The sequence below is a fragment of the Salmo trutta genome, chromosome 13, assembly GCF_901001165.1.
Source record: "Salmo trutta chromosome 13, fSalTru1.1, whole genome shotgun sequence".
NCBI lineage: Eukaryota > Metazoa > Chordata > Actinopteri > Salmoniformes > Salmonidae > Salmo > Salmo trutta.
Genome location: NC_042969.1, coordinates 27,284,496 through 27,308,419, shown reverse-complemented (window position 1 = coordinate 27,308,419; position 23,924 = coordinate 27,284,496). Strand labels below are relative to the sequence as shown.

The 23,924-nt window shown below is 43.2% G+C and overlaps 2 protein-coding genes across 4 annotated transcripts; both read right to left on the bottom strand.

Annotated features, from left to right (window-relative positions):
• Window positions 1-7,935: 7,935 nt before the first annotated feature.
• Window positions 7,936-13,274, bottom strand: LOC115205561 (CXXC-type zinc finger protein 5-like). Of its 3 annotated transcripts, none has more exons than XM_029771686.1 (3): window positions 13,120-13,274; window positions 9,177-10,116; window positions 7,936-8,490 (listed from the first exon to the last, which is right to left on the bottom strand). In XM_029771686.1, the coding sequence occupies exons 2-3, from the start codon at window positions 9,978-9,980 to the stop codon at window positions 8,446-8,448; spliced, it is 849 nt and encodes a 282-aa protein (XP_029627546.1). In that variant the 5' UTR covers window positions 9,981-10,116; window positions 13,120-13,274; the 3' UTR covers window positions 7,936-8,445. The 3 variants fall into 3 exon arrangements, with proteins under 3 accessions (XP_029627546.1, XP_029627545.1, XP_029627544.1); XM_029771685.1 differs by lacking the exon at window positions 13,120-13,274 and adding an exon at window positions 11,639-11,895; XM_029771684.1 differs by lacking the exon at window positions 13,120-13,274 and adding an exon at window positions 10,836-11,611.
• Window positions 13,275-13,750: 476 nt separating this feature from the next.
• LOC115205562 (ubiquitin-conjugating enzyme E2 D2) lies at window positions 13,751-22,407 on the bottom strand. Its single transcript, XM_029771687.1, has 7 exons — window positions 22,070-22,407; window positions 20,556-20,619; window positions 18,977-19,008; window positions 18,740-18,817; window positions 18,409-18,514; window positions 18,070-18,163; window positions 13,751-14,838 (listed from the first exon to the last, which is right to left on the bottom strand). Exons 1-7 carry the CDS (start codon window positions 22,091-22,093, stop codon window positions 14,793-14,795), a joined length of 444 nt encoding a protein of 147 aa, XP_029627547.1. The 5' UTR covers window positions 22,094-22,407; the 3' UTR covers window positions 13,751-14,792.
• Window positions 22,408-23,924: the final 1,517 nt, after the last annotated feature.

The following is a 23,924-nucleotide window of genomic DNA, read 5'->3' as shown; positions in this document are numbered from 1 at the left end:
CTACTCATCTCCTCTCTCTGCATCCTCTCCTCTCTCTGCCTCCTCTCCTCTCTCTGCCTGCACAGAATGTTCTGTCCTTAGATTCAACACACCAAAGGGCCTAAAGTATAGGCCAGGGAGAGAGGAAAACCTTTCAAATATAGAAAGAGAGAGAGGGAACAGGAGGGGGAATGAAAGATGGGGAGGTAGGGGGAGAGAAAGGGAGATCAGAAGTATGAGGGGAAGAAAAGGAGGCAGGGAGAGAGAGACAGGGAGAGAGAGGCAGGGAGAGAGAAAGAGACCTGGAGAGAGAAAGAGGCAATGAGTAATTGATCATGCTTGAGCACCCACCCCACTATTCTGAGAAACACAACCCTGAAACCACACTCTTATCTATAGAGAGAGGCCTTCAGTTCAGGCCAAGTTCCACCACTCTCACTAACCCACATCTCTCTCTTTTCCATTCTATCCCCCCTCTGTCTCTCTTTTACCCATTATATTCCTCTCTCCCCCTGTTCCTTTCTCTATCTGATAGGATATAGAATGTGACCTATCCCCTCCATTGGTACTAATAGAACAGTATAGTGTAGTACCCAGCCCTCTTATCAGAGCTCTATCATCAGAAACACAGCGGCAGTGATTGATTCATTCCACATGCCTGCCTGCCCGGCAGATTGAATAGGAGTGAATAGAATTGAGTAAGCCCTGTGGTTTGGTGAGGCTCGCTGCTTTTAGCCCTGAATATCTCGTTACCGCTTTGTCTTTCCAATCTGTGCTCTGTGTCACCTGAGCTTGTGTGTGTGTGTGTGTGTGTGTGTGTGTGTGTGTGTGTGTGTGTGTGTGTGTGTGTGTGTGTGTGTGTGTGTGTGTGTGTGTGTGTGTGTGTCATCTTAGTAGCAGAAGGTCAGGCCAGGTCATCTCTTAACACCTGGTGTCAAACTGACCAGCAGAACGGAGTGTTGAGCAACAAACACTACACTTCACCATTCTTCTCACAGGCCCTTAATTCTCCTCTCACAGCCCCATGGCCCAGAAAGACTCTCCTTATGTAAGATAGTACGTAGGCAACACAGTACAACTCCTAAATGTCACACATGCACGAGCAGATCTACGCACGCGCACACATATACCGGAAGGATGCAGGCGTGCACACACAGCTTGTGGTCCATCCTGTAGGCTTAAAAAATCCATCTCATATTTCCAAGAGGATTTGCTGAACATTTCCACACCTTTTGTTGCAATTGTGCTCTTCCCTTATTACATAGGCTTATTTTCAATTATCTCAACTGAAATGAATGAATTGAAATGGGTCATTTTTTAAATTTAGGCTAGGAGCCTGTTCATGTGTATCGCGTTCATATCACTGTAATGGTGACCTGGCTGTATAACTAGAGACTAGAGGTTGTAACTCCAGACAGGCTGAATCCCACTTATGACACCAATTAGCACAGATCTAAGGTCAGATCAGAGCGATTACTGGAAGGTGAAGATCATAGTGTGTCAGTAATGGGGTTTTCACACTTGGTCCCTTTCAGACAATTTTTGTCAACTCAGTTGTGGTTCGCTTAATGTGCAGTGTGAACGCTCCAAAGGAACTCAGACCCCTTAAGATTCCCCAAAGCAAACCAAACTGAGACCATCTCGAGAGGTGGTCTGAGTTTGGTTCGCTGGAATTCCGAGTTCCGGTTCCCTTTTTTTAGGGCAATGTGAACACAAAGCTCCCCAGGTTCGCTTGTCACAAAAGAGACAAGATGATAATGTCTAGTTTCGCTGAAAAAGTATGTGCTGTTTTTGGATATTGATTTGCGATTGTCAAGGATGCACAGAAATTCCCTAAAATGTGTGGAGTTTTGTACCGAACACGACATTCAGATTATTTGTTTGAAATATGTAATCTGTAGGCTGAGAGCTTTACACGCTGATTATTCGATTGTGGGCTTTGAATAGTGTGAGAAAACAATATGGTACAAAGTCAATGCTAGCTCTTCAAGGGGGTACAACTTTCAATTACATCATTATTAAATCTGCAGTTATTCTTCGGCTATTTATTTTGTTAGCAATAATATTTACATGTCAATATTATCTTTTGATTATAATAATGATGTCTAATAACTACATGCAATCTATTAGCTTCCGATAAGACAGAATGGCTTGTCTTGTGCTTTGAGTGAATGTTGGAAAAAGATCTTGGTTCCTTTCTAAACATAGCAATGTGAATACAAAGAGGACTCAGACAACAAAATAGGTGACGTGAACTGGCAAAAGAGTTGAGTCCTCATTCAAAGGAGAGGACAGTTTGAATACAAAGACATCTGAGTTCTCTTGCTTTTTTTTATAGATAGAGCTAGGCTACTGCAGACATCAGTAACGTGTTTGTTCACTGATAAGACAACAGCACCATCTGCTGGGCTGGAACCAGTACGACAACCAGACTCCATGAAGAACTCTGACAATAGATCTAAAATGGTGATAGGTTTGAAGAGTTACCTTCAATTGTATTATCTGTGCTAATTACACAGTGTGGTATTCAATGTGTTTGTGTGTTTCTTTGTCTCCTCAGGTCACAGTAAGAGCGTGCGGTGGCTGTTGGGTCATGATGGGGATGTGAGTGTGAGCGTGATCGGAGAGGTGGATGAATTTAGATCCTCCAAACTCCTCCAGACCCTTCGTACCAACACCAGACTACAGAGCACAGAAATGAACAACCTAGTGGTTGATCTCCATACTGTGTCTCTACTGACAGACAGAGAGAACCACCAAACCAGCTCACAATCAGCCATACTGATGCAACTCAGCGTAAGTGTGTGTGTGTGTGTGTGTGTGTGTGTGTGTGTGTGTGTGTGTGTGTGTGTGTGTGCATGAGACACAGAAAGAGAGGGAAAGAGAGAGAGAAAGATGTCAGATCTACCATACAGGATGTAGCTCACCATTCTTGTTCTATTTCCAGGAAGACTCAGACGGCTCTAAGGACTCTGAGGAGGACCAGGACACAGGCAGTGCTGAGGTCGACCCAAAGGACACCAGGGAGGACAGTGTGTCAGGCTATAGCACAGACGACCTAAAGGACTGGGGCCTCTGCTACAGACCCCACTGCAGCAACATCAACCTCTGTCTCCAACCCCAGCTGTCAGTCACAGAAAAGGCCCGCCCACAGAGCCGAAGAGGTGAGAGAGAAAGAGCGATAGAGAGAGAGAGAGAGAATGATTTTTTGTGTGCTTAAGTGTGTGTGTATGACATACTCTACACTCGATTCAAGCTCATTGACTTAACATATATTTTTACAATCCTTTCCCTCTCTATCTCTCTAGTGGTGGTCAGTCATGAAGAGGAGAGCCCAGCATTTGGTGGTCGGGTGGCCCAGCTCAGGAGAGCATTTGCCACGTCCTCTCCCACCGCCATGCCCCCTGTGGCCACCAAACCCTCTCACCTGTAGCTAGCAGCCAAACCTTCCCTCAGGTAACACCAGGGTCACCTCCAGTCAACCAACCACACAGAAGAAGTACTGCCCACTTGACGGGCTCATTTGAATACCAGGTACAAGTGACCTACGGACAGACACTCACCTGAGGAACGGTGCGGAGAAATAGGAGCTCCAAACATAGGTGGACATGCACGGCTGAGTGGGAGGAATGCTTGGCGCTGGTATTCTGGTGAAACGGCTCCCTTTGAAGGTTCCTGGGGACTGCATGGTAGTCTTACAGTTCTACCTCTCCTTGAACCTTAATACACAAGAGGTTGGACATGGTTAACACAAGAGGTATTTCTACATATGTACAAGAGGTTTGTATCTGATTTGTACATGGGGTGGAGGAAAAGATTTAGCTTCACGTTTCTTATCAGGAATTATGTAAAAAAGAAAAACCTCTGCTGTAATAAGGGGCGTGGTATGTTTGGGCTATAGATCAAACCATCCTGTCGTGTTTTTAGTTGCCTGATCTTTTGCTTTGTTAGTTGTTGTCGTTATCTAACGGTCTAACCTCGTAGATTTTCTGGTTTTGTATATTTGCACTCTAACTACATTTGTTTGAGGAGGTTATTTCTATTTTGTGTGTGAAACATGCTTGTGCAATACACAGATTTATTTGACCTGTTGTCTTCTAATTCAGCTGAATAAAAATGTGTAAGAAATGTGTGAGGGTGTTTAAGATAGAGAGAGGATTAATAAAAAGGGAGAGAGGTGAAAGAGGGAGAGAGGTGAAAAGGGGAGAGAGGTGAAAAAGGGAGAGACGTGAAAATGGGAGAGAGGTGAAAAGGGGAGAGAGTTGAAAAGGGGAGAGAGGTGAAAAGGGGAGAGACGTGAAAATGGGAGAGAGGTGAAAAGGGGAGAGACGTGAAAAAGGGAGAGACGTGAAAATGGGAGAGAGGTGAAAGAGGGAGAGAGGTGAAAAGGCGAGAGAGGTGAAAGAGGGAGAGAGGTGAAAAGGGGAGAGACGTGAAAAAGGGAGAGACGTGAAAATGGGAGAGAGGTGAAAGAGGGAGAGAGGTGAAAGAGGGAGAGAGGTGAAAAGGGGAGAGAGGTGAAAAGGGGAGAGACGTGAAAAAGGGAGAGACGTGAAAATGGGAGAGAGGTGAAAGAGGGAGAGAGGTGAAAAGGGGAGAGAGGTGAAAAGGGGAGAGAGGTGAAAGAGGGAGAGAGGTGAAAGAGGGAGAGAGGTGAAAGAGGGAGAGAGGTGAAAAGGGGAGAGAGGTGAAAAGGGGAGAGAGGGAATCCTCTGTTGTTTTATAGTGAGTGGTATTCATGGTGACCAGAGAGGTCAAGGACAGCCAGACCTGCCTTTCACCATGCTCTGGGATAGGATTACACCTAGATCTCAAACACACACATACACACCCGACCCCACACACACACGCAACCCACCCCACACACACACATACAGGTCACGCATGTGGGTGGAATGCATTACAAACTATACAGTGAGGGAAAAAAGTATTTGATCCCCTGCTGATTTTGTACGTTTGCCCACTGACAAAGAAATGATCAGTCTATAATTTTAATGGTAGGTTTATTTGAACAGTGAGAGACAGAATAACAACAAAAAATCCAGAAAAATGCATGTCAAAAATGTTAATAATTGATTTGCATTTTAATAAGGGAAATAAGTATTTGACCCCCTCTCAATCAGAAAGATTTCTGGCTCCCAGGTGTCTTTTATACAGGTAACGAGCTGAGATTAGGAGCACACTCTTAAAGGGAGTGCTCCTAATCTCAGTTTGTTACCTGTATAAAAGACACCTGTCCACAGAAGCAATCAATCAATCAGATTCCAAACTCTCCACCATGGCCAAGACCAAAGAGCTCTCCAAGGATGTCAGGGACAAGATTGTAGACCTACACAAGGCTGGAATGGGCTACAAGACCATCGCCAAGCAGCTTGGTGAGAAGGTGACAACAATTGGTGGGATTATTCGCAAATGGAAGAAACACAAAAGAACTGTCAATCTCCCTTGGCCTGGGGCTCCATGCAAGATCTCAGCTTGTGGAGTTGCAATGATCATGAGAACGGTGAGGAATCAGCCCAGAACTACACGGGAGGATCTTGTCAATGATCTCAAGGCAGCTGGGACCATAGTCACCAAGAAAACAATTGGTAACACACTACGCCATGAAGGACTGAAATCCTGCAGCGCCCGCAAGGTCCCCCTGCTCAAGAAAGCACATATACATGCCCGTCTGAAGTTTGCCAATGAACATCTGAATGATTCAGAGGACAACTGGGTGAAAGTGTTGTGGTCAGATGAGACCAAAATGGAGCTCTTTGGCATCAACTCAACTCGCCGTGTTTGGAGGAGGAGGAATGCTGCCTATGACCCCAAGAATACCATCCCCACCGTCAAACATGGAGGTGGAAACATTATGCTTTGGGGGTGTTTTTCTGCTAAGGGAACAGGACAACTTCACCGCATCAAAGGGACGATGGACGGGGCCATGTACCGTCAAATCTTGGGTGAGAACCTCCTTCCCTCAGCCAGAGCATTGAAAATGGGTCGTGGATGGGTATTCCAGCATGACAATGACCCAAAACACACGGCCAAGGCAACAAAGGAGTGGCTCAAGAAGAAGCACATTAAGGTCCTGGAGTGGCCTAGCCAGTCTCCAGACCTTAATCCCATAGAAAATCTGTGGAGGGAGCTGAAGGTTCGAGTTGCCAAACGTCAGCCTCGAAACCTTAACGACTTGAGAAGATCTGCAAAGAGGAGTGGGACAAAATCCCTCCTGAGATGTGTGCAAACCTGGTGGCCAACTACAAGAAACGTCTGACCTCTGTGATTGCCAACAAGGGTTTTGTAAGTACTAAGTCATGTTTTGCAGAGGGGTCAAATACTTATTTCCCTCATTAAAATGCAAATCAATTTATAACATTTTTGACATGCGTTTTTCTGGATTTTTGTTGTTGTTATTCTGTCTCTCACTGTTCAAATAAACCTACCATTAAGATTATAGACTGATCATTTCTTTGTCAGTGGGCAAACGTACAAAATCAGCAGGGGATCAAATACTTTTTCCCCTCACTGTATAAATTAATCCGAGATGGGTTACAGTTGTTTTTCTGAAGCCCCTAACAAAACAGGGAGAGGAGGGCTCCATGCCCTGGTTAACTAGTGGAGTTCCCAGCAGCTGGTTAACAAAGGATCAAAAGGGACTAGTGGTAACTTGATTAGCGAGTGGCGGCATGGTGGCGACAGAATCAGGCTGGCTATATGAACACATTCAGCACAACTATATCTCTTCCAACTCAATAAAGCATTTCTCATGCACCACCAGGACAGATGAAAGTGTGTCTTTAGGATTCAGGAACAATGGTCTCTTCTTCTATGACTAGAGCTGCTATAGTAGGATCCAACCAGCGTAGCGTTACTGAGCCATGCAACAGCTGGCTGCAGCAACTAACATAGCTAGGTCCAACTGTGCTTTGAGAGGACAGACTCAGAGCCAGGGTCAGTCTGTATTTTCGACAATACATCCATCTTTATCCCTCCATCTCTCTAACTCTCAATTTCTCTAGGTATCTGTCCGACCACTTCCCTTTCTCTTTTTGTATTTGCCCCTTCACTCTACCCCTACTATCTTCATCTCCAGCTGTCTCTCCATCTCCTTTCTCCCCTCCCCTCCCCCTCTCCTCTCCCTCTCTCCCTCCTGCCATCTTGCAGGGCAGCAGAGCTAGACTCTGCAGGCGTTTGGGGAGGCTCCAGACCTCACGGCCAGAGGGTGACACAGATTTCCGGAGGAAGGGGGATTCATCTCCAAATGACTGGAAAGGCACAAGGGGAAAGTGGAGATTCAGGAATATAAAATCCCTTTGTCCGCGAGAGTAAGCGATGCACAATAGGACATGTTTTTTATTCAGTGGGAATAGTAATAGGGTGCTACCTGATTTTTTTGCCTGAGTTGGCAGTACTTCTGTAAGACACGCGAACAAGCGGACACACGCACACGCACAGGCTCTCTGACTGAAGGCACACAGGAAGTGCAAGCAATGGCCCAATTATAGCGTGACACCTCACCCTGCCATTTCCATGGTTACGCCATCCAACCGTCCCCCTGAGTGAGCGGTGGAGGAAGAAAGTCCTATCTCATCAACTATCGTCACGGCAACCTCCAAACCCCCTGCCTGTGTGAGCCGTACTCTCTGCAATCACAATATTACGGTGTGAGAGAGAATGAGTGTGTCTGCATACTGCATGACCAGGAATAAAATTGAAAAAATTGAATCAGTGTGTGAATGGGAATGAGGATATGTGTGAATGCATTGAGTGGTGGGGAGTCACGTTTTCATATATTTTGTTTGTGTAAGTTTTGGTCGTGTGTGTGTGTAATGTAGTGATAAGGTTCTCCACTCTGTCAGGCCATCATGCATGCCTCCCCCAAGACACACTACATAAAGCCCCATGGGAAATAGACAGGGATCAGTCAGCCCCTGAAATACACACAGACACACTCACCCCAACACACACATAGACAGGCAGTTTCCTTGTCTTTATTCAGAAGGCAGACCGTAGAGGTGTAAGAACTAGACACTAATCAGGACTTAAGTACATCTACTACTCATCATTTTATTAACCGTGACATGAATAGAAAAACAAACAAACATCATATTAGGAACAGGTCTGTCCTTCTTGGTTTGGCTTATATGGAAACGTCCAGGTCAGAAGCTTCCATGACAAAATGTTCCAAAATGGAGTATAAAAAGGAATTACATTTTCAATTAATAAACAATACTCTGGTTAATGAGGTGGTTCATTTTAGACTCAACAATATGTAAATCCATTGGTATGACTTCTCTTTTCTTCATTGAGTTTTCATCTTCATGTTTTTGATTGTCGAAGATACTGTACTCTCCAAGCCAATCCAACAAGGCCACCTGAATTGACTTTGGCTCTCTGGACGTACAATGTCCATGATCACATTCCAAATGGGCGGAGTCAATTCATTTGACTGGCAGTTCTTAGGGAGAGATAGGTGGAATCCTATTGTAGCCATGGAAACGCTGCTCCTGACGGAAACACCATCTTCTATGAAAGTAGAGGAGAAAGGTCAGAAGGCAGTGGTCCACTCAAAACACAAACACATGTATACAGACTATTACACCTCAAGACCATAGACAGTAACAAATGAACATAGTACTATTAAAGAGGTATACACTGAGTGTGAACACCTAATATTACGTTTCCCCCCCTCAGAACAGCCTCTATTCGTCAGGACATGGACTCTACAAGGTGTCGAACACGTTCCACAGGGATGCTGGACCACGTTGACTCCAATGCCTCCCACAGTTGAGACCAGTTGGCTGGATGTCCTTTGGGTGGTGGACCATTCTTGATACACATGGAAACTGTTGAGCGTGATAACCCAGCAGCGCTGCGCCTGGAACTTACTACCAAACTCCGTTCAAAGGCACTTAAATATTTTGTCTTGCCATTCACACACACAAAACCATGTCTCAATTGTCTCATGGCTTAAAAATCCTTCTTTAACCTGTCTCATGCCCTTCATATACACTGATTAAAGTGGATTTAACAGGTGACATCAATAAGGGTTCATCCCCTGGATTCCCCTGGTCAGTCTATGTCATGGAAATAGCACTCAGTGTATATTATTTTGGACAGCAGTTGTCAAACCTCAAATAAAGTCAGACTGCCCATTCTAATAGTGTGTGTATTTAGTGTATTTAGGTGTGTGTTTCTCCACTTCTTCTCACCTCTAACCCAGTGGCTGCCTTCTTCTTCAGCTGCTCACACTTCCTGTACTTGCAGATCTGGTGTCCAGTCTTGCGGTTGCGGCAGGCACTGCATTCTTCACAGTTCCCCATCCGTCGACATGGCACACACTCTCCGCATCGCTTCCTCTTCCTTCTCCCAGCACCCCCCCCGCCGCCAGGGGACGAGCTCTCGCCTCGCAACCTCTCCACACCCTCCCCAATGCCAGCCATTCCCATTGACCCTCCACCACCAGTCAGGAATCCCCCTCCTCCCGCTGTCAGAGCAAACAGGCCTGGGTTCAAGGAGAACCAGGAGCAGCCTAGTAGTGGCAGGAAGTCTGTCACACAACCCATGCTGTCCCCTTCTACCCTGGACCCACCTTCCACCTCCTCCACATCCCCCCCAGCCTCCCCGGCCCCCAGCCCGCCCAGAGGGCCCTGGTCCTTGGGTGTGGGGGTCAGTGTCAAGGCCCCAGCCCTCATCAGCAGCTCTGCAGCATGAGCCAGGTGAAGCCCACTGGGGGAGTCCCAGAGGTCTATGTTGGAGGAGGGGGCCCGGTGAGGCTTGGGCTGCCTGGGCTGGTTGGGCCTGTGCTGGGCTGCAGTGGGGTGGAGGAAGCCCCTGATATCCGTACTACTGGAGCTACTATGGTGGTGGGCTAATCTGTTGGTGTTGTTGAGATACTCTGAGAGGGAGCAGGGATGAGAGCGCTTCAGGCTTCGTCTTAGAGGCTCACTGAGGATCCTATTGGCTCTCTGCTGTTCCGGAGAGGAAGGGCCAGACATGTCCAGTGTATCTGCCATACTGGGTGGGGGGTTGGGAGGTGGTGGGGTAATGCCAAGGTAAGAACAGTGACAACAGTTACTGTTAGCCAATCACAACACACTGACAGCTGTTATATTCCCATGATCCTCTCTGATACCTTTATACCCTGTGGAGCTGAGCAGAGGGAGATGGAGGAGAGGGGGAAGGAGACAGAGGAGACAAAGAAAGGGGAGAGGTGGAGAAAAGAGAGATGTTATTAGAGAGGCATTGGTGGATGGTTGGTTTTATTTTCAGTGAATGAAAGACAATGATGACATCGTAAGACATAGGCCTAAGCTAATTAAGGGAATAATAGCCTACTAGCCTATGTTTGAGAAAGCTTGTAAAATGTGTACAAAATATAGGCTACATCTGAGGCTGATAAAACGATATGCCTTGAATAACGTGACGCTTTCTACATTTGAGTTAAGATAGACCGGGGTGTTGTTGCACCTGAGTTCCAAGGGGGACAAATCTATGCAATAATGGAATACCACAAACAAATAGCCTATTGCGCATATGCGCCAGTCAAATTTGGAGCGCGCATTTTGATTTGACTACAGTAGTTGTGATGTGAGCCATGCTTGAGAAAATACAATCTCTACCTCTAAATGCCATCGAGTTCGAATAGGATAAGAAAATACCTTTTGTCTAGACACAGTGACAGTCCGGCGTACGCGCGTGCACGACACGGTCGCAGTGGATAAATAAAATACGCTATATTTCCTCACTAAACGATAACGTTTGGGTTCGCGTGATGTAATTCTTACAATTGATAATATTGCAAAAGTATGAATAGGTCATATCTCTCTTCAATATATGATATCACAGCCTTTCGTAATTCTTGCACCTACCAATGCGACGCGAGCTGACCAGAGCCCCACTGTCCAGTGGTTTGTCCGTGGTGCCTTCCACGAATATTGGAATAAATAAAGGGAGACAGAAAAAAATCCTAAGAAATTGTCAACTATTAGACACATCCAATCTTTATATACAGTGATCAACCGAGAAAACGGAGCCGTAAACCATTTGTCCAGTTCGGTGGCTGCATAGGTCCTTCGCCTTTACCGTCTCGCATTCCCACCTCCTCGTCCCCGCCACTCGCTGAGCGGAACACGCAAACATACTTCATAGATTTGGGGGGCGTCACACAAAAAGCGAACTGGAGTCATGGTCATGAGACGCAGAAAATGACCCCATGACCACAATATGTCCGAACAGCGAATTCCTGTGTTCATTTCATTTCTGTGTCGTCATATAAAATGTTACAAACGCATACAGATAGACAGATAACGCCAATGTGTTCATTCTTTTGGAAATACAATTAATGACAGGAAATGTTTTCTTATGTCTACAATAACTCTTGATTGAAATAGATCACCGTTAAGAAATTGGAAAAGGCTGTTTGAGGAATCACTTTTTGTTATGAATGAAATTCATCAGACTGTCAGGTGAGTGATTGTATGTTGTGTGTGTGTTCCTTGTGTAACAGTGTAGGTAACATTGTACATATTGTACATACATTGTAGGTAACATGTATGTAACATTACAGCAGCCGCGGTAATTCCAGGCCGTGGCTCTTGTGGCGCGATGGGTAACGTTGCTTCGGTGGGTGTCAGTTGTTGATGTGTGCAAGGCGAAGAGGGACGGAACCTACACTGTTATACTTGCAAAGTCATGGTGTTGGAAGCCGGACTGTAACAAACAGGGTAGCCGCCATCAGCGTAGATGGGCCAATTTAGAGGCGCACCGGATAATCCACTCCACCTCTTGTGAGAGTCCTGTTTGGCACACATCCAGTTGTGGTGTGAGGCTGAGTGTGTGTGTGTGTGTGTGTGTGTGTGTGCGCGTAGTATGGCCTGGGCAACAGTAAAATGGAGAGGGGGCTGCGTAATCCTCACGCCTGCTAGTGGAGCGAGAGCAGCTCCCAGCGGCTAGAGAAAATATTGCATTGTATAAGTGGGTAAAATGGCATACATCGGATCACATAAGCTGCTTTGCAGCGAGACATAAAATCAGCACCACATAATGTCGGCCTTCTAGGGCTTCAGGAAACGAATGACAGTCAAGACTGACCACTTTGACAACGTTTATTCACAAAATACATCACCATCAAGTCAGCCATATTCAGTAGAAAATGTATATGTTGGACATTAAAAAATATATATTCCTATAGGCTTGAACAGTGGAATAGACAAGTCAGACCTGACATAAGACCAGGCCTTCATCTGTAACCTTGTAATAAAGGTCTATAAACAACACTAATTAGTCAAGTTCCGCTTTCTGAAATACTATTATGGAACCCTTATAGACATATAGGACAGGTCCTGTCTAAAAGGCCTATTCTTTGTGCTGTTTTTAATCCATGAAGATATGCGTACGCAGGCTATTAGTGTATCACAACACAAGGCGTCTAGACTAAACGCCTCTTATTTTAAGATGTGTAAAGATAGGCAGGTCTATAGTAGCCTACTATGGTACATTACCATGGCGAATGGAATATGAATCCTAGCCACAACAGCCCCTCTCCACTGCCTGGCCCGTGGCCCCACATAACCTGCTCTATGAAATCTGAGATCGGGGCACCGCTCTGAGATCAGGGCAACGATAAGTAGCTAAATAAAAGCCGGCCACACCTTGGACTATATGAATCAGCGACTATCTGTAACGGGATTAAAGGCCAGGGGGTTTAGCGCGCCCACTGCCGTGCCAAGCGCAATCACATGGCGCGCTCTTAAGGATATGAAAACAGTCCGGCTGGTCAAGGATTTGCAGAACAAATACTGTAGAACACAATGGCCACACATAAGCCTGAGCTGACTGTTGGTAAGGTTGTCCTACTTGAGGATACAACCTGGTTAAATTGATTGGTAAGTGGCCACTGTCCTGGCGAATTTATTTATGGCTCCTCTCAACAGGTTGCTTTCAGGTGTAATTGGGTGCAGTGGGCTAGTGAATGTAGTAAACAATTACAATTTCCTTATATCTCGGCTACAGAACTTCAGTTGTGCTTACAGTGAGTGAAGGTGTGGCTAAGTATGGCGAGTGTTTTGAATTGATCAATTGTTCACATGGGTATTCCTAACGTTCACTTCATTCAGACATTAACTTGGAGAATTATAAAATAAATTGCTTTACCTTTAGATATCTGGAATCCATGATTTTCAAATACTACTGGGATTGACATTTGCAACGATGGAAGTTGAGGTAACGGTAAAGCTGGGGGGGTTGCATCCTGTCCGTTGGCCGGTGAGATGTTCTGATCCCGCGCACCAAGGTCAGTCAGAATACATCTGAATACGGTCTTTTCTGACAGACTGGACCAGTCCAGACTGAGCGACGTCACTGGTGCGATGACCAATCAATCCAATCATCAAAAATGATTACAAGGTAACTAACTGTAGGTTGTCAATCGGACATAAATGAGATGTTTTGGGATAAAAACAGTAAGCTACTACATAAGTAGAATTTGATCTGAAAAACTGGGTAATTATAAAAACGATCAAACGTATTTATCACCTTTTCAACCTATGTGCAATCTATTATTTAAGATGTGATTCGATGTATTGAGAGGCAGATATTTGTAAGGCCAGTGGTAGAGTAACGTTTTATGGCATTTAAGTGCAATTCCCCAGAGCCAAGGTTTTAGGTTATTTACATTTTAGAGGAAGCCTTAAATCTGCTTTTTCCACCTTTTGAACTTGACTGAGGAAAACAGAGGCGAAAGCAGAAGCTGAACAACATGTCTTCCATCCATCTCTCCAGCCAGTGATGTTTCAAACTCAAGTGGACGCTTGAGTCATGGTTTTTATTACACAGTTTAATCAACACACAAAGCTCAAAGAGCCTCTCAGGTAATTCAATATACAGAGTTTGTTTGTGTGAGGAGCATTTTTGTCCTCACACCCAGAGCCCAAGCCAGCCCCACCGCCTGAAGATGTTGTTAGCCTCCAATTTCAACAATAGCAAAAATACAACCTAAGCGTTATAGGGAAATAATAAAACACAGGATAAACTAAGAAAACCTTTAAATACCTGGTCCAAAACCTCCAGTTTGTGAATGTAATGAAGGTGGTGGTCTTCGCGAAAGGGGGTTTGGGGGGGGGGGGGCAGAAACAATCTTGGTTTATGGCAATGGTGGGGGACAGTGGGTCAATTAAAGTCCTTTCATATAAATTCAAGAAAAGACCAAAAGGCCATACACTTTTCCATTTTATAGCCTGCTATGATTTTTAAATAATTCCTTTGTAGATTTTATACAAAATACATGAGTGCCCTCAACTCAACATGTGAAAAGCTTTCCTGAAATCATGTCTATATAGCTGGGATATCAGGAGACAAAACAAGGTATAGAGTGTAAAAATCCTTCAATTTTAGACCCCCACCTCCCCACCAAAAAAAAAAGAAAGAACAGTCCCCTAGTCATACAGATGATAAGGAATGCTTTTAGAGTCAAGAACATTTGGAGTGAGGGCGCAGGCAGGGCCCTATGGAAACATCAGGGGGCAGAGTAGCCCAGCCTGCATCAGAGATATGACCAGGAATGAGGGGAGTGCAAGGGGCAAGGAGGGGGTATGATTGCAGTTTGAGAATATGTACACCATGGCTGCCAGGTTAAGTGGGGTGGAGAATTGGTCGTAAAGGGAGGGAGGAAAGGGCAGGAAAGAGGGAGGTGCTCTGGTTAAGGGGAGGCGTGGCTCAAAGAAAGCACTCCAATGGAAACCAACAAGATCCGTTTTAACTTCTCTTTACTTTCAAAGCTCCCCTAACCTTAGTTGTACAGGTGGTTTCGCCATGATTCTACTCCAACACTACATTGCATACTTTTGTGTCCATTCCCGAGCTATTCTGTTGTACCTGGAAGCAAAGAGAAAGAGTGTGAGTTTCTGGTTCATGAATAGAGTAAGTGTTCAGATTAACACACTGAACAAAAATATAAAACGCAACATGTAAAGTGTTGGTCCCATGTTTTATGAGCTGAAATAAAAGATCCCAGAAATGTTTCATAAGAACAAAATATTTAATTCTCTAAAATGTGGTGCACAAAATTGTTTATGTCCTTGTTAGTGAGCATTTCTCCTTTGCCAAGTTAATCCATCCACCTGACAGGTGTGGCATATGAAGAAGCTGATTAAACAGCATGATCATTACACAGGTGGAACTTGTGCTGGGGACAACAAAAGGCCACTAAAATGTGCAGTTGTGTCTAGAGGTCGACCAATTATGATTTTTCAACGCCGATACCGATTATTGGAGGACCCCCCCAAAAAACCGGTACCGATTAATCTGCCGATTTTTAAAATGTATTTGTAATAATGACAATTACAACAATACTGAATGAACACTTATTTTAACTTAATATAATATATCAATAAAATCAATTTAGCCTCAAATAAATAATGAAACATGTTCAATTTGGTTTAAATAATGCAAAAACAAAGTGTTGGAGAAGAAAGTAAAAGTGCAACATGTGCCATGTAAAAAAGCTAACATTTAAGTTCCTTGCTCAGAACATGATAACATATGAAAGCTGGTGGTTCCTTTTAACATGAGACTTCAATATTCCCAGGTAAGAAGTTTTAGGTTGTAGTTATATAACTATTTCTCTCTATACGATTTGTATTTCATATACCTTTGACTATTGGATGTTCTTATAGGCACTTCAGTATTGCCAGTGTAACGGTATAGCTTCCGTCCCTCTCCTCGCTCCTACCTGGGCTCGAACCAGGAAAACATCGACAACAGCCACCCTCGAAGCAGCGTTACCCATGTAGAGCAAGGGGAACAACTACTCCAAGTCTCAGAGCGAGTGACGTTTGAAACGCTATTAGCGCACACCCCGCTAACTAGCTAGCCATTTCACATCGGTTACACCAGCCTAATCTTGGGAGTTGATAGGCTTGAAGTCATAAACAGCGCAATGCTTGAAGCACAGCGAAGAGCTGCTGGCAAAATGCACGAAAGTGCTGTTTGAATGAATGCTTACGAGCCTGCTGCTGCATACCACCGCTCAGTCAGACTGCTCTATCAAATCAGACTTAATTATAATATAATAAACACAGAGAAATACGAGCCTCAGGTCATTAATATTGTCGAATGCGGAAACTATAATCTCGAAAACAAAACGTTTTTTCTTTCAGTGAAATACGGAACCGTTCCATATTTTATTTAACGGGTGGCATCCCTAAGTCTAAATATTCCTGTTACATTACACAACCTTCAATGTTATGTCATAATTACGTAAAATTCTGGCAAATTAGTTCGCTATGAGCCAGGAGGACCAAACTGTTGCATATATACCCTGACTCTGCGTGCAATGAACGCAAGAGAAGTGACACAATTTCACCTGGTTAATATTGCCTGCTAACCTGGATTTCTTTTAGCTAAATATGCAGGTTTAAAAATATATACTTCTGTGTATTGATTTTAAGAAAGGCATTGATGTTTATGGTTAGGTACAGTCGTGCAACGATTGTGCTTTTTTTCCCGCAAATGCGCTTTTGTTAAATCATCCCCCGTTTGGCGAAGTCTGGCGAAGTCGGCTGTCTTTGTTAGGAAGAAATAGTCTTCACAGTTCGCAACGAGCCAGGCGGCCCAAACTGCTGCATATACCCTGACTCTGTTGCAAGAGAAGTGACACATTTTCCCAAGTTAAAAGAAATTCATGTTAGCAGGCAATATTAACTAAATATACAAGTTTAAAAATATATACTTGTGTATTGATTTCAAGAAAGGCATTGATGTTTATGGTTGGAGCAACGTGTACCTAAGCGATTATATGCAACGCAGGACAGGCTAGATAAACTAGTATAATCGTCAACCATGTGTAGTTAACTAGTGATTATGATTGATTGATTGTTTTTTATAAGATAAGTTTAATGCTAGCTAGCAACTTACCTTGGCTTCTTACTGCATTCGCGTAACAGGCAGGCTCCTCATGGAGTGCAATGTAAAGCAGGTGGTTAGAGCGTTGGACTAGTTAACCATAAGGTTGCGAGATTGAATCCCCAAGCTGACAAGGTAAAAATCTGTCGTTCTGCCCCTGAACAAGGCAGTTAACCCACCGTTCCTAGGCCATCATTGAAAATAAGAATGTGTTCTTAACTGACTTGCCTAGTTAAATAAAGGTGTGTAAAAAAAAATTAAATAAAAAAATAAAAATAAAAAAAAACGGCCAAATTGGCATAAAAAAAATACCGATTTACGACTGTTATGAAAACTTGAAATCGGCCCTAATTAAATCGCCCATTCCGATTAATCGGTCGACCTCTAGTTGTGTCACACAATGCCACAGATGTCTCAAATTGAGGGAGCGTGCAATTGGCATGCTGACTACTGGCATAAGCTACGGACAACGAACACAATTGCATTTTATCGATGGCAATTTGAATGCAGAGATACCGTGACGAGATCCTGAGGCCCTTTGTCGTGCCATTCATCCGCCGCCATCACCTGATGTTTCAGCATGATAATGCACAACCCCATGTCCAAGAATCTGTACACAATTCCTGGAAGCGGAACAGTTCCCAGTTCTTCCATAGCCTGCCTACTCAGACATGTCACCCATTGAGCATGTTTGGGATGCTCTGGATCGCCACGTATAACAACGTGTCCCAGTTCCAGTCCAATATCTAGCAACTTCGCACACCCATTTAAGAGGAGTGGGACAAGCAACTCTATGCAAAGGAGAAGTGTCACGCTGCATGAGGCAAATGGTGGGCACACCAGATACCGACTGGTTCTGATCCACGCCCCTACCTTTTTTTGAAGGGATCTGTGACCAGATGATAACTGTATACCCAGTCATGTGAAATCCATATAGTAGAGCCTAATTTATTTATTTTGATTGACTGATTTTCTTATATGAACTGTAACTCAGTAAAAATCTTTGCAATTGTTGCATTTATATTTTTGTTAAGTGTATATATAAGCAAACATATTCAACAGTTGCAGCATACAGACATATATACCCAGAGGATTATCTAAAGGATTTAACAAGACCATCCTGTTTAACCACTGACTCAAGAGCTTGTATGACATCCTATAGTACACCTTCTTCTGAAGCAAGATAGTTAGTTAGTTACTCACTTTTCCCTGTCCGTCTTGTAGATGCGGGCGATCTCCGGTACTAAGGGGTCGTCCGGGTTTGGGTCGCACAGCAGAGAGCAGATTGACAGGAGAACTAAGGGAAGGTTCGATGTTAATGGTTCAGCTTAGGACAGAGGTAAGGAGAGCTGAACTTAAATGAGTTAGGCAGTTACTGTGACAAAACAGACAAACAGGAAGTTCAGTCAGTCACTCAGATACCCCACCAGACACAGGTTCCAAAACAAACAGCAAAGAGGACATATTCATATTTTACAGTCTTAGTAACATAAAAACAAAGTTTTTTTTCTTCTTTCATCTACTCTGTAGTGTACGGTGTACCTTTGGAGATTGTTAGGGCGGGAGACCACTGTGATCGCAGGATGTCGAGACAGATGCTGCCGTTGCTGTTGATATTTGGGTGGTAGATTCTTGTGGTAAACGCAACCTGCACACAGAGAAACAAACAGAACGGACACAGTTGAGTTAAGAGGTGGAAGAAAGAACTAAATGGATGACAGGTACAGAAAAGGAGCATCATGAAATGACGCAGTTACAGCCATCACAGAGAAAAGATGCAGAAACAAATGCATGTTTGTGCAGGTGTGTATGAGAAACTACGATAAGTGGATGTTCTGTCACTTCAGTGTGTGTACACACATTTCTGTCTCACCTTTGGCGGTTTGAAGGGGTAGTCTGTGGGAAAGTGAATGGTCAGGAAGAATACCCCACCCTGATAAGGACTGTCATTCTGTTAGAAAGAGCAGAATATTCAGCACTATTAGTATCAAGTCAATCTTAGCTGAGTTGAACAGGTCTTTAGTATAATTTAATCATGGCGAGAAACACTGTCCTATACAACATTATATAAGCTAATATTTATGGTAGCGTGACTGTTGTCAGTACTTACAGGTCCCATTATTGTGGCTTGCCAGTGAAACACTGAAAAACAGAGAAGTGAAACCACCAGATGTAGTCAGTCAGAGTAGCGAGAGGGAGTAGGAAGGCTGAGGCAAAGCCCAGGATGGGGCTGGATACTCATTCTAGAAGATTTATAATACAATTCCAGCAGTTTAAAAAAATGGATTGACACAATATCATGAATGATGTCAGTGCAGTAGTTAAGCAAATGGATATTTGAATTCAAGCAAATGTTATATTGCTGACGTAATCCATCCTAAAAACTCAGGGGAGTGGCTGAATGCCATCTAAAGATAAGAATGAATGCAAAGCTCTCAACTAAAAGAACTAACTAGAACATTACAACATGTTAAACAAAGGCACCATTACCACCCTGAGCTAAAATGCAGAAATGTGAGAAAATCTATAAGGAATAAGAGAACATCCAAGGTTAGAACCCTTAGACAACCATTCTCTTGGAAAGACCCAGGTTGCTCTACTCTAGCCTATCTGGGATGTTATATAAGCCAAAAAGAAGTTGTGGACAAGGGTGACAAAGCTAAAATTCGTCATATTTTCGAGCTGAGCACATCACAGAGGGCACAGGGCAGGGGTAGTATACCAGATCAGATGGTTGCCGGAGAGTTCTTGAGAGCTAGTGATTCTCAAGTAGGCAGACAAAAAAAAGTGGAATAATTTCATTCTCGAGACAACACTGGTACAATAAGCCAATGCGTTTCATCACTGTGTTCCCTGATAAGATATCATTTAGCAGCAATTTGACAGATATCAGATGGCATTTGACACTTGTCTGAGTGAACCACTCAGTTTGTTAATGGCTTTGAACTTTATATCTTCTTATAATCAACAAGCAGTCTGACAGTAATTACTTTGCATCTTAGACAATGATTTGACTAAAATAGGGACTTGAGAAGTATGTTCAGTGATGCTCTCATATATGCTTGATAGAAGGGGTTGTTGCAGTGGTCATGTTCACAAACTGGGAGTTCATTCCACACAATAAGCTAAATAAATATCATTGTAAATTGCTTATTTTCTTTGTAGTTTGTAAGATACAAGGAAAAATGTTAAATCCGTCCAATCAATTAACATAATCTAGTATCAATGGTGTCCAGGTATGGTAAGGCAGTTACAGAGTGACATGCTGCTCCTGGCTATGATGGACATCTTACCTCACCTACCTTAATGTAACCATAGACCATTGGTAAGTCAGCACAGACTTCCTGGTACCTGACCCAATACCAAAAGCGAAACTGATTTAAAGGGAAGGCATTTCACTGAGCCTGTAGATTCTAGAACAAACATGTGGCATCAAGGTAATCATTTTGAGATGAGCAGTCCAGATACTCTGTGGTTCTGGTTGGTTGAGAGATTTTACTGATAAACCAGACTGCACAAGACTCACCACATTTTAGAATAATTATGGATTATCTGCATCTAGCCTACTTTTTTTTTTTTTTTTACACAAATCATGTGGAGAGCAGGAAGCCTAAAATGTTGAACAGGATGTCAGAACAAAAGCGATAACTGACATGTATTATTGGGTTGCCTGATGACGAGCTACTTACTGTCATCTCCTACTGGTCCCGCAGAACACTGGGCTGGTGGGTCCCGTGCCAAGTCATTCAACTCCTGAGAGACGAGAATACAAGCGGTTAGCAATACTAGTTGAATGCATTTGTCTGCAAAGGGGCAGCCAAATATTCATAATGTCAATCACATTCTATTAATCTATTTAACAATCCAATATCGTTACAATTACATTTATATCACTTAGCAGAGGCTCTAGAGCAACTTACAATTAGGGTTAAATGCCTTTATCAACAGATTCTTCAACCTAGTCAGCTCAGGGATTTGAACCATCGACCTTTCAGTTACTGGCCCAATGCTCTTAACCACTAGGCTACCTGCCTAACACAGACAAATCATGTATTCACTAGTAATGTGACACCAGAGTTTAGAACGATACAAAGCTGGTAACAAGACTTCACCTAAAAACGGTCAAACATTGGTAGATTTAACTGCCTGATCACAGCTTCATTCTACTGAGCTTTAGTAATCGAAAGTACACTAAAAAAGTTGGATAACAATATACATATTTTCCCAAGCAACACACATGACAACCAGAGATCATAACCATGATATGAGTTAAGTCAACGTCATGGAAGCTACTACTGCGATTGCCTGGTACCTACTTGGCTTGCCATCTTTTGTCAACATGACTACCAAAAGTAATGAATCCGTATCTTTAGCTGGTTAACAATGCCCAAATGTTAGCCAACTGCCACGCATTCTGGTTGATCACTATTATGAGTGAAGATCTTAACGTGTAAAAAAAGGCCCATCTGATGATATATCTAGCTAATATCCAATTTACATGTTAGCGAGCTAGTTCCATTATGTAGTTCGCTGACATGAGGAAAAAATAAATAAAATACACACCTCATCTTATCTGGACAATTAGCTACCGCTACTCGGGGCCCAGTTTGACACTAATATGTCAAATTACAGCGGAGTGGAAGGCTAGAAAACGGTTTTAGCTAGTTAGGGCAAGATATTCCCAGCCATAACCTAGCAAGTTATCACCTAATTAGGTAGCTAGCTAAGTGAATACTGAATTTGTGGGACAAACAAATATATTTAGCTGGCTAGTTACTGACTAGCAAGCTAACTAACGTAGCCGACTGCATTAGCAGTGCTAGCTAGCAAACTACAGAAGCGTTAGCTGGCTAACGACTATTATGTAAACCAGTTATTTTGGATTCTAAATATGTAAACACACTAATCTCCTCTGGATAAAGATAACATTACTAGCCAAGTTAACGCTAGATAGCTAACGTTAATTGGCAAACTGGTAGTAAAAGGTGCAGGGCCCAAAATGTGGATCGAACACCGAAAGAGGCGCATTGGTTGACGCCGTCAGCCCTGCATTAGCCGTACCTCCGTGGGTAACAAGCTTTAAAAAGCACAACATGTAATACCGACATCATTCAGGTGACACATATACCAGACAAAATTCAAATATATCACTTATTTATTGTAACTGCGAAACATTGGGCCTTGTCGTTGACTTCCTTCTTACCTTGTGAATTCTTTTAAGAGCCATTGTATTGTGCTAGCGCTGCCGTCACCGAAAACGTGTTATACTCGATTAAAATGGCGGTTCCGGTCTCTGTCCGGAAGGAAATTCTTCGAAATATATCTCAAATAATACCTTAGTCTAATACTCAAATCACCGATTGCTATCAAAATGGGCACACCGATATAATTTTCTGGCTAAACTGAGATACACTAGGGGTAGAACCACCTTCCTTCCTCCTGCTGCTGCAGCCGCTACCAAACCACTCACTCTGCGCTGTTTGTAGGAACCCTTCCGCCTACATGCGCATCCATCGCTGATGTTTCAGCACCATAGATTGCGCGCCGACAACATAGCGGTGCAATTGACGTCATTTCGGCTCCCGACAAGCGACAGGATATGAATAGTTCGCATGAATGATTCGAGCCAAAATGGCTTTCAAGCATATATTTTGCACTGTTGCGAGCTCATGAGAGAGCCTAGCAAGAGGTTTAAAACATCTAGCAGCAAATTAGTTGCAATAGAAAGGGGATGGACACACCACAATCAGGAAATCGTTTACAAAATATGATTTATGATTATGTATATGAGTTATTACACGACATTTATACGGGACAGTTAAATATTAAACGCGGAGGGATATAAGGACTATTCGAGGTTCTTATCGCGAGAATGTAGTGCCACTGTACAGAATAAATTGACCAGTGAGAACTCTACTTCACCCTAAATATAATTTTACAGAGTATAAATAGGAGGTCAAATATTTAGCATTTAGCTCTTTACTAATGCACTGTTTTGTGTCTGTTTTGACATATCGTTAATTCATTTTTCACATGATATATCTTGACATATGTGGAAAGCAACATAATAATACTAATAATGAAACTAAGATAATATGGCTAAAGAATAAAGTAATAACAGATAATGGTCCTCTTATTCATGTTCATGCTCTATACTCATGCATTATATGCCGTTGTAAACTGGGTGGTTTGAGCCCTGAATGCTGATTGGCTGAAAGCCGTGATATATTTAAGCAATAAGGCACGAGGGGGTGTGGTACTGTATATGGCCAATATACCAAGGCTAAGGGATGTCCTTAACAACGCGGAGTGCCTGGATGCATATCATATACCACAAACCCCTGAGGTGCCTTATTGTTATTATAAACATGTTACCAACTTAATTAGAGCAGTCAAAATAAATGTTTTGTCATAGCCGTTGTATACGGTCTGATAAAAATGATTTGTACTGTTCTAATTAACTTGGTAACCAGTTTAGAATAGCAATAAGGCACCTGGGGGGGGGGGGGGGGTATATGGCCAATATACCACAGCTAACTGCTGAATCCAAGCAGGGGTATGAGGTAATTTATTGTGCTTCAGTTGATGTCTCTACACCCCACTACCATAAACCAGGTTTTAAGTTTTTTAAAAGAGGGTGTGCACTACCATGCAGGCACTACCCCCTGTGCCATAAATGTTCAGACCTCTTGGTACAGAGGACAAGTGTAGTGCACTTTGTGTAGCCTAGGCTACTGAGAAGCTACTGCTATTTATGATGGAACATAACTTTTCTAATAAAAAATAACCAAAATGTTGTTATATACAAAGGCCTGTTTGCAATGACATGTACTAGTGTGTATTCTCACACAAAAGGCCACTGCAGAGGACAGGCTATGATATGTATTGTTAGGCCTATATGTTGCGTTCCCTAAACCTGATACCCTTTACAGATAGATGGGTAATGCTTCCATAATGAATGCTCTTATCTAAGCTTTGAGGCAGATCCCCCATAGGGCCAGATCCCCTATAATAAAATAAATAAACCATTATTATTGTTATGAACACACACAGACACA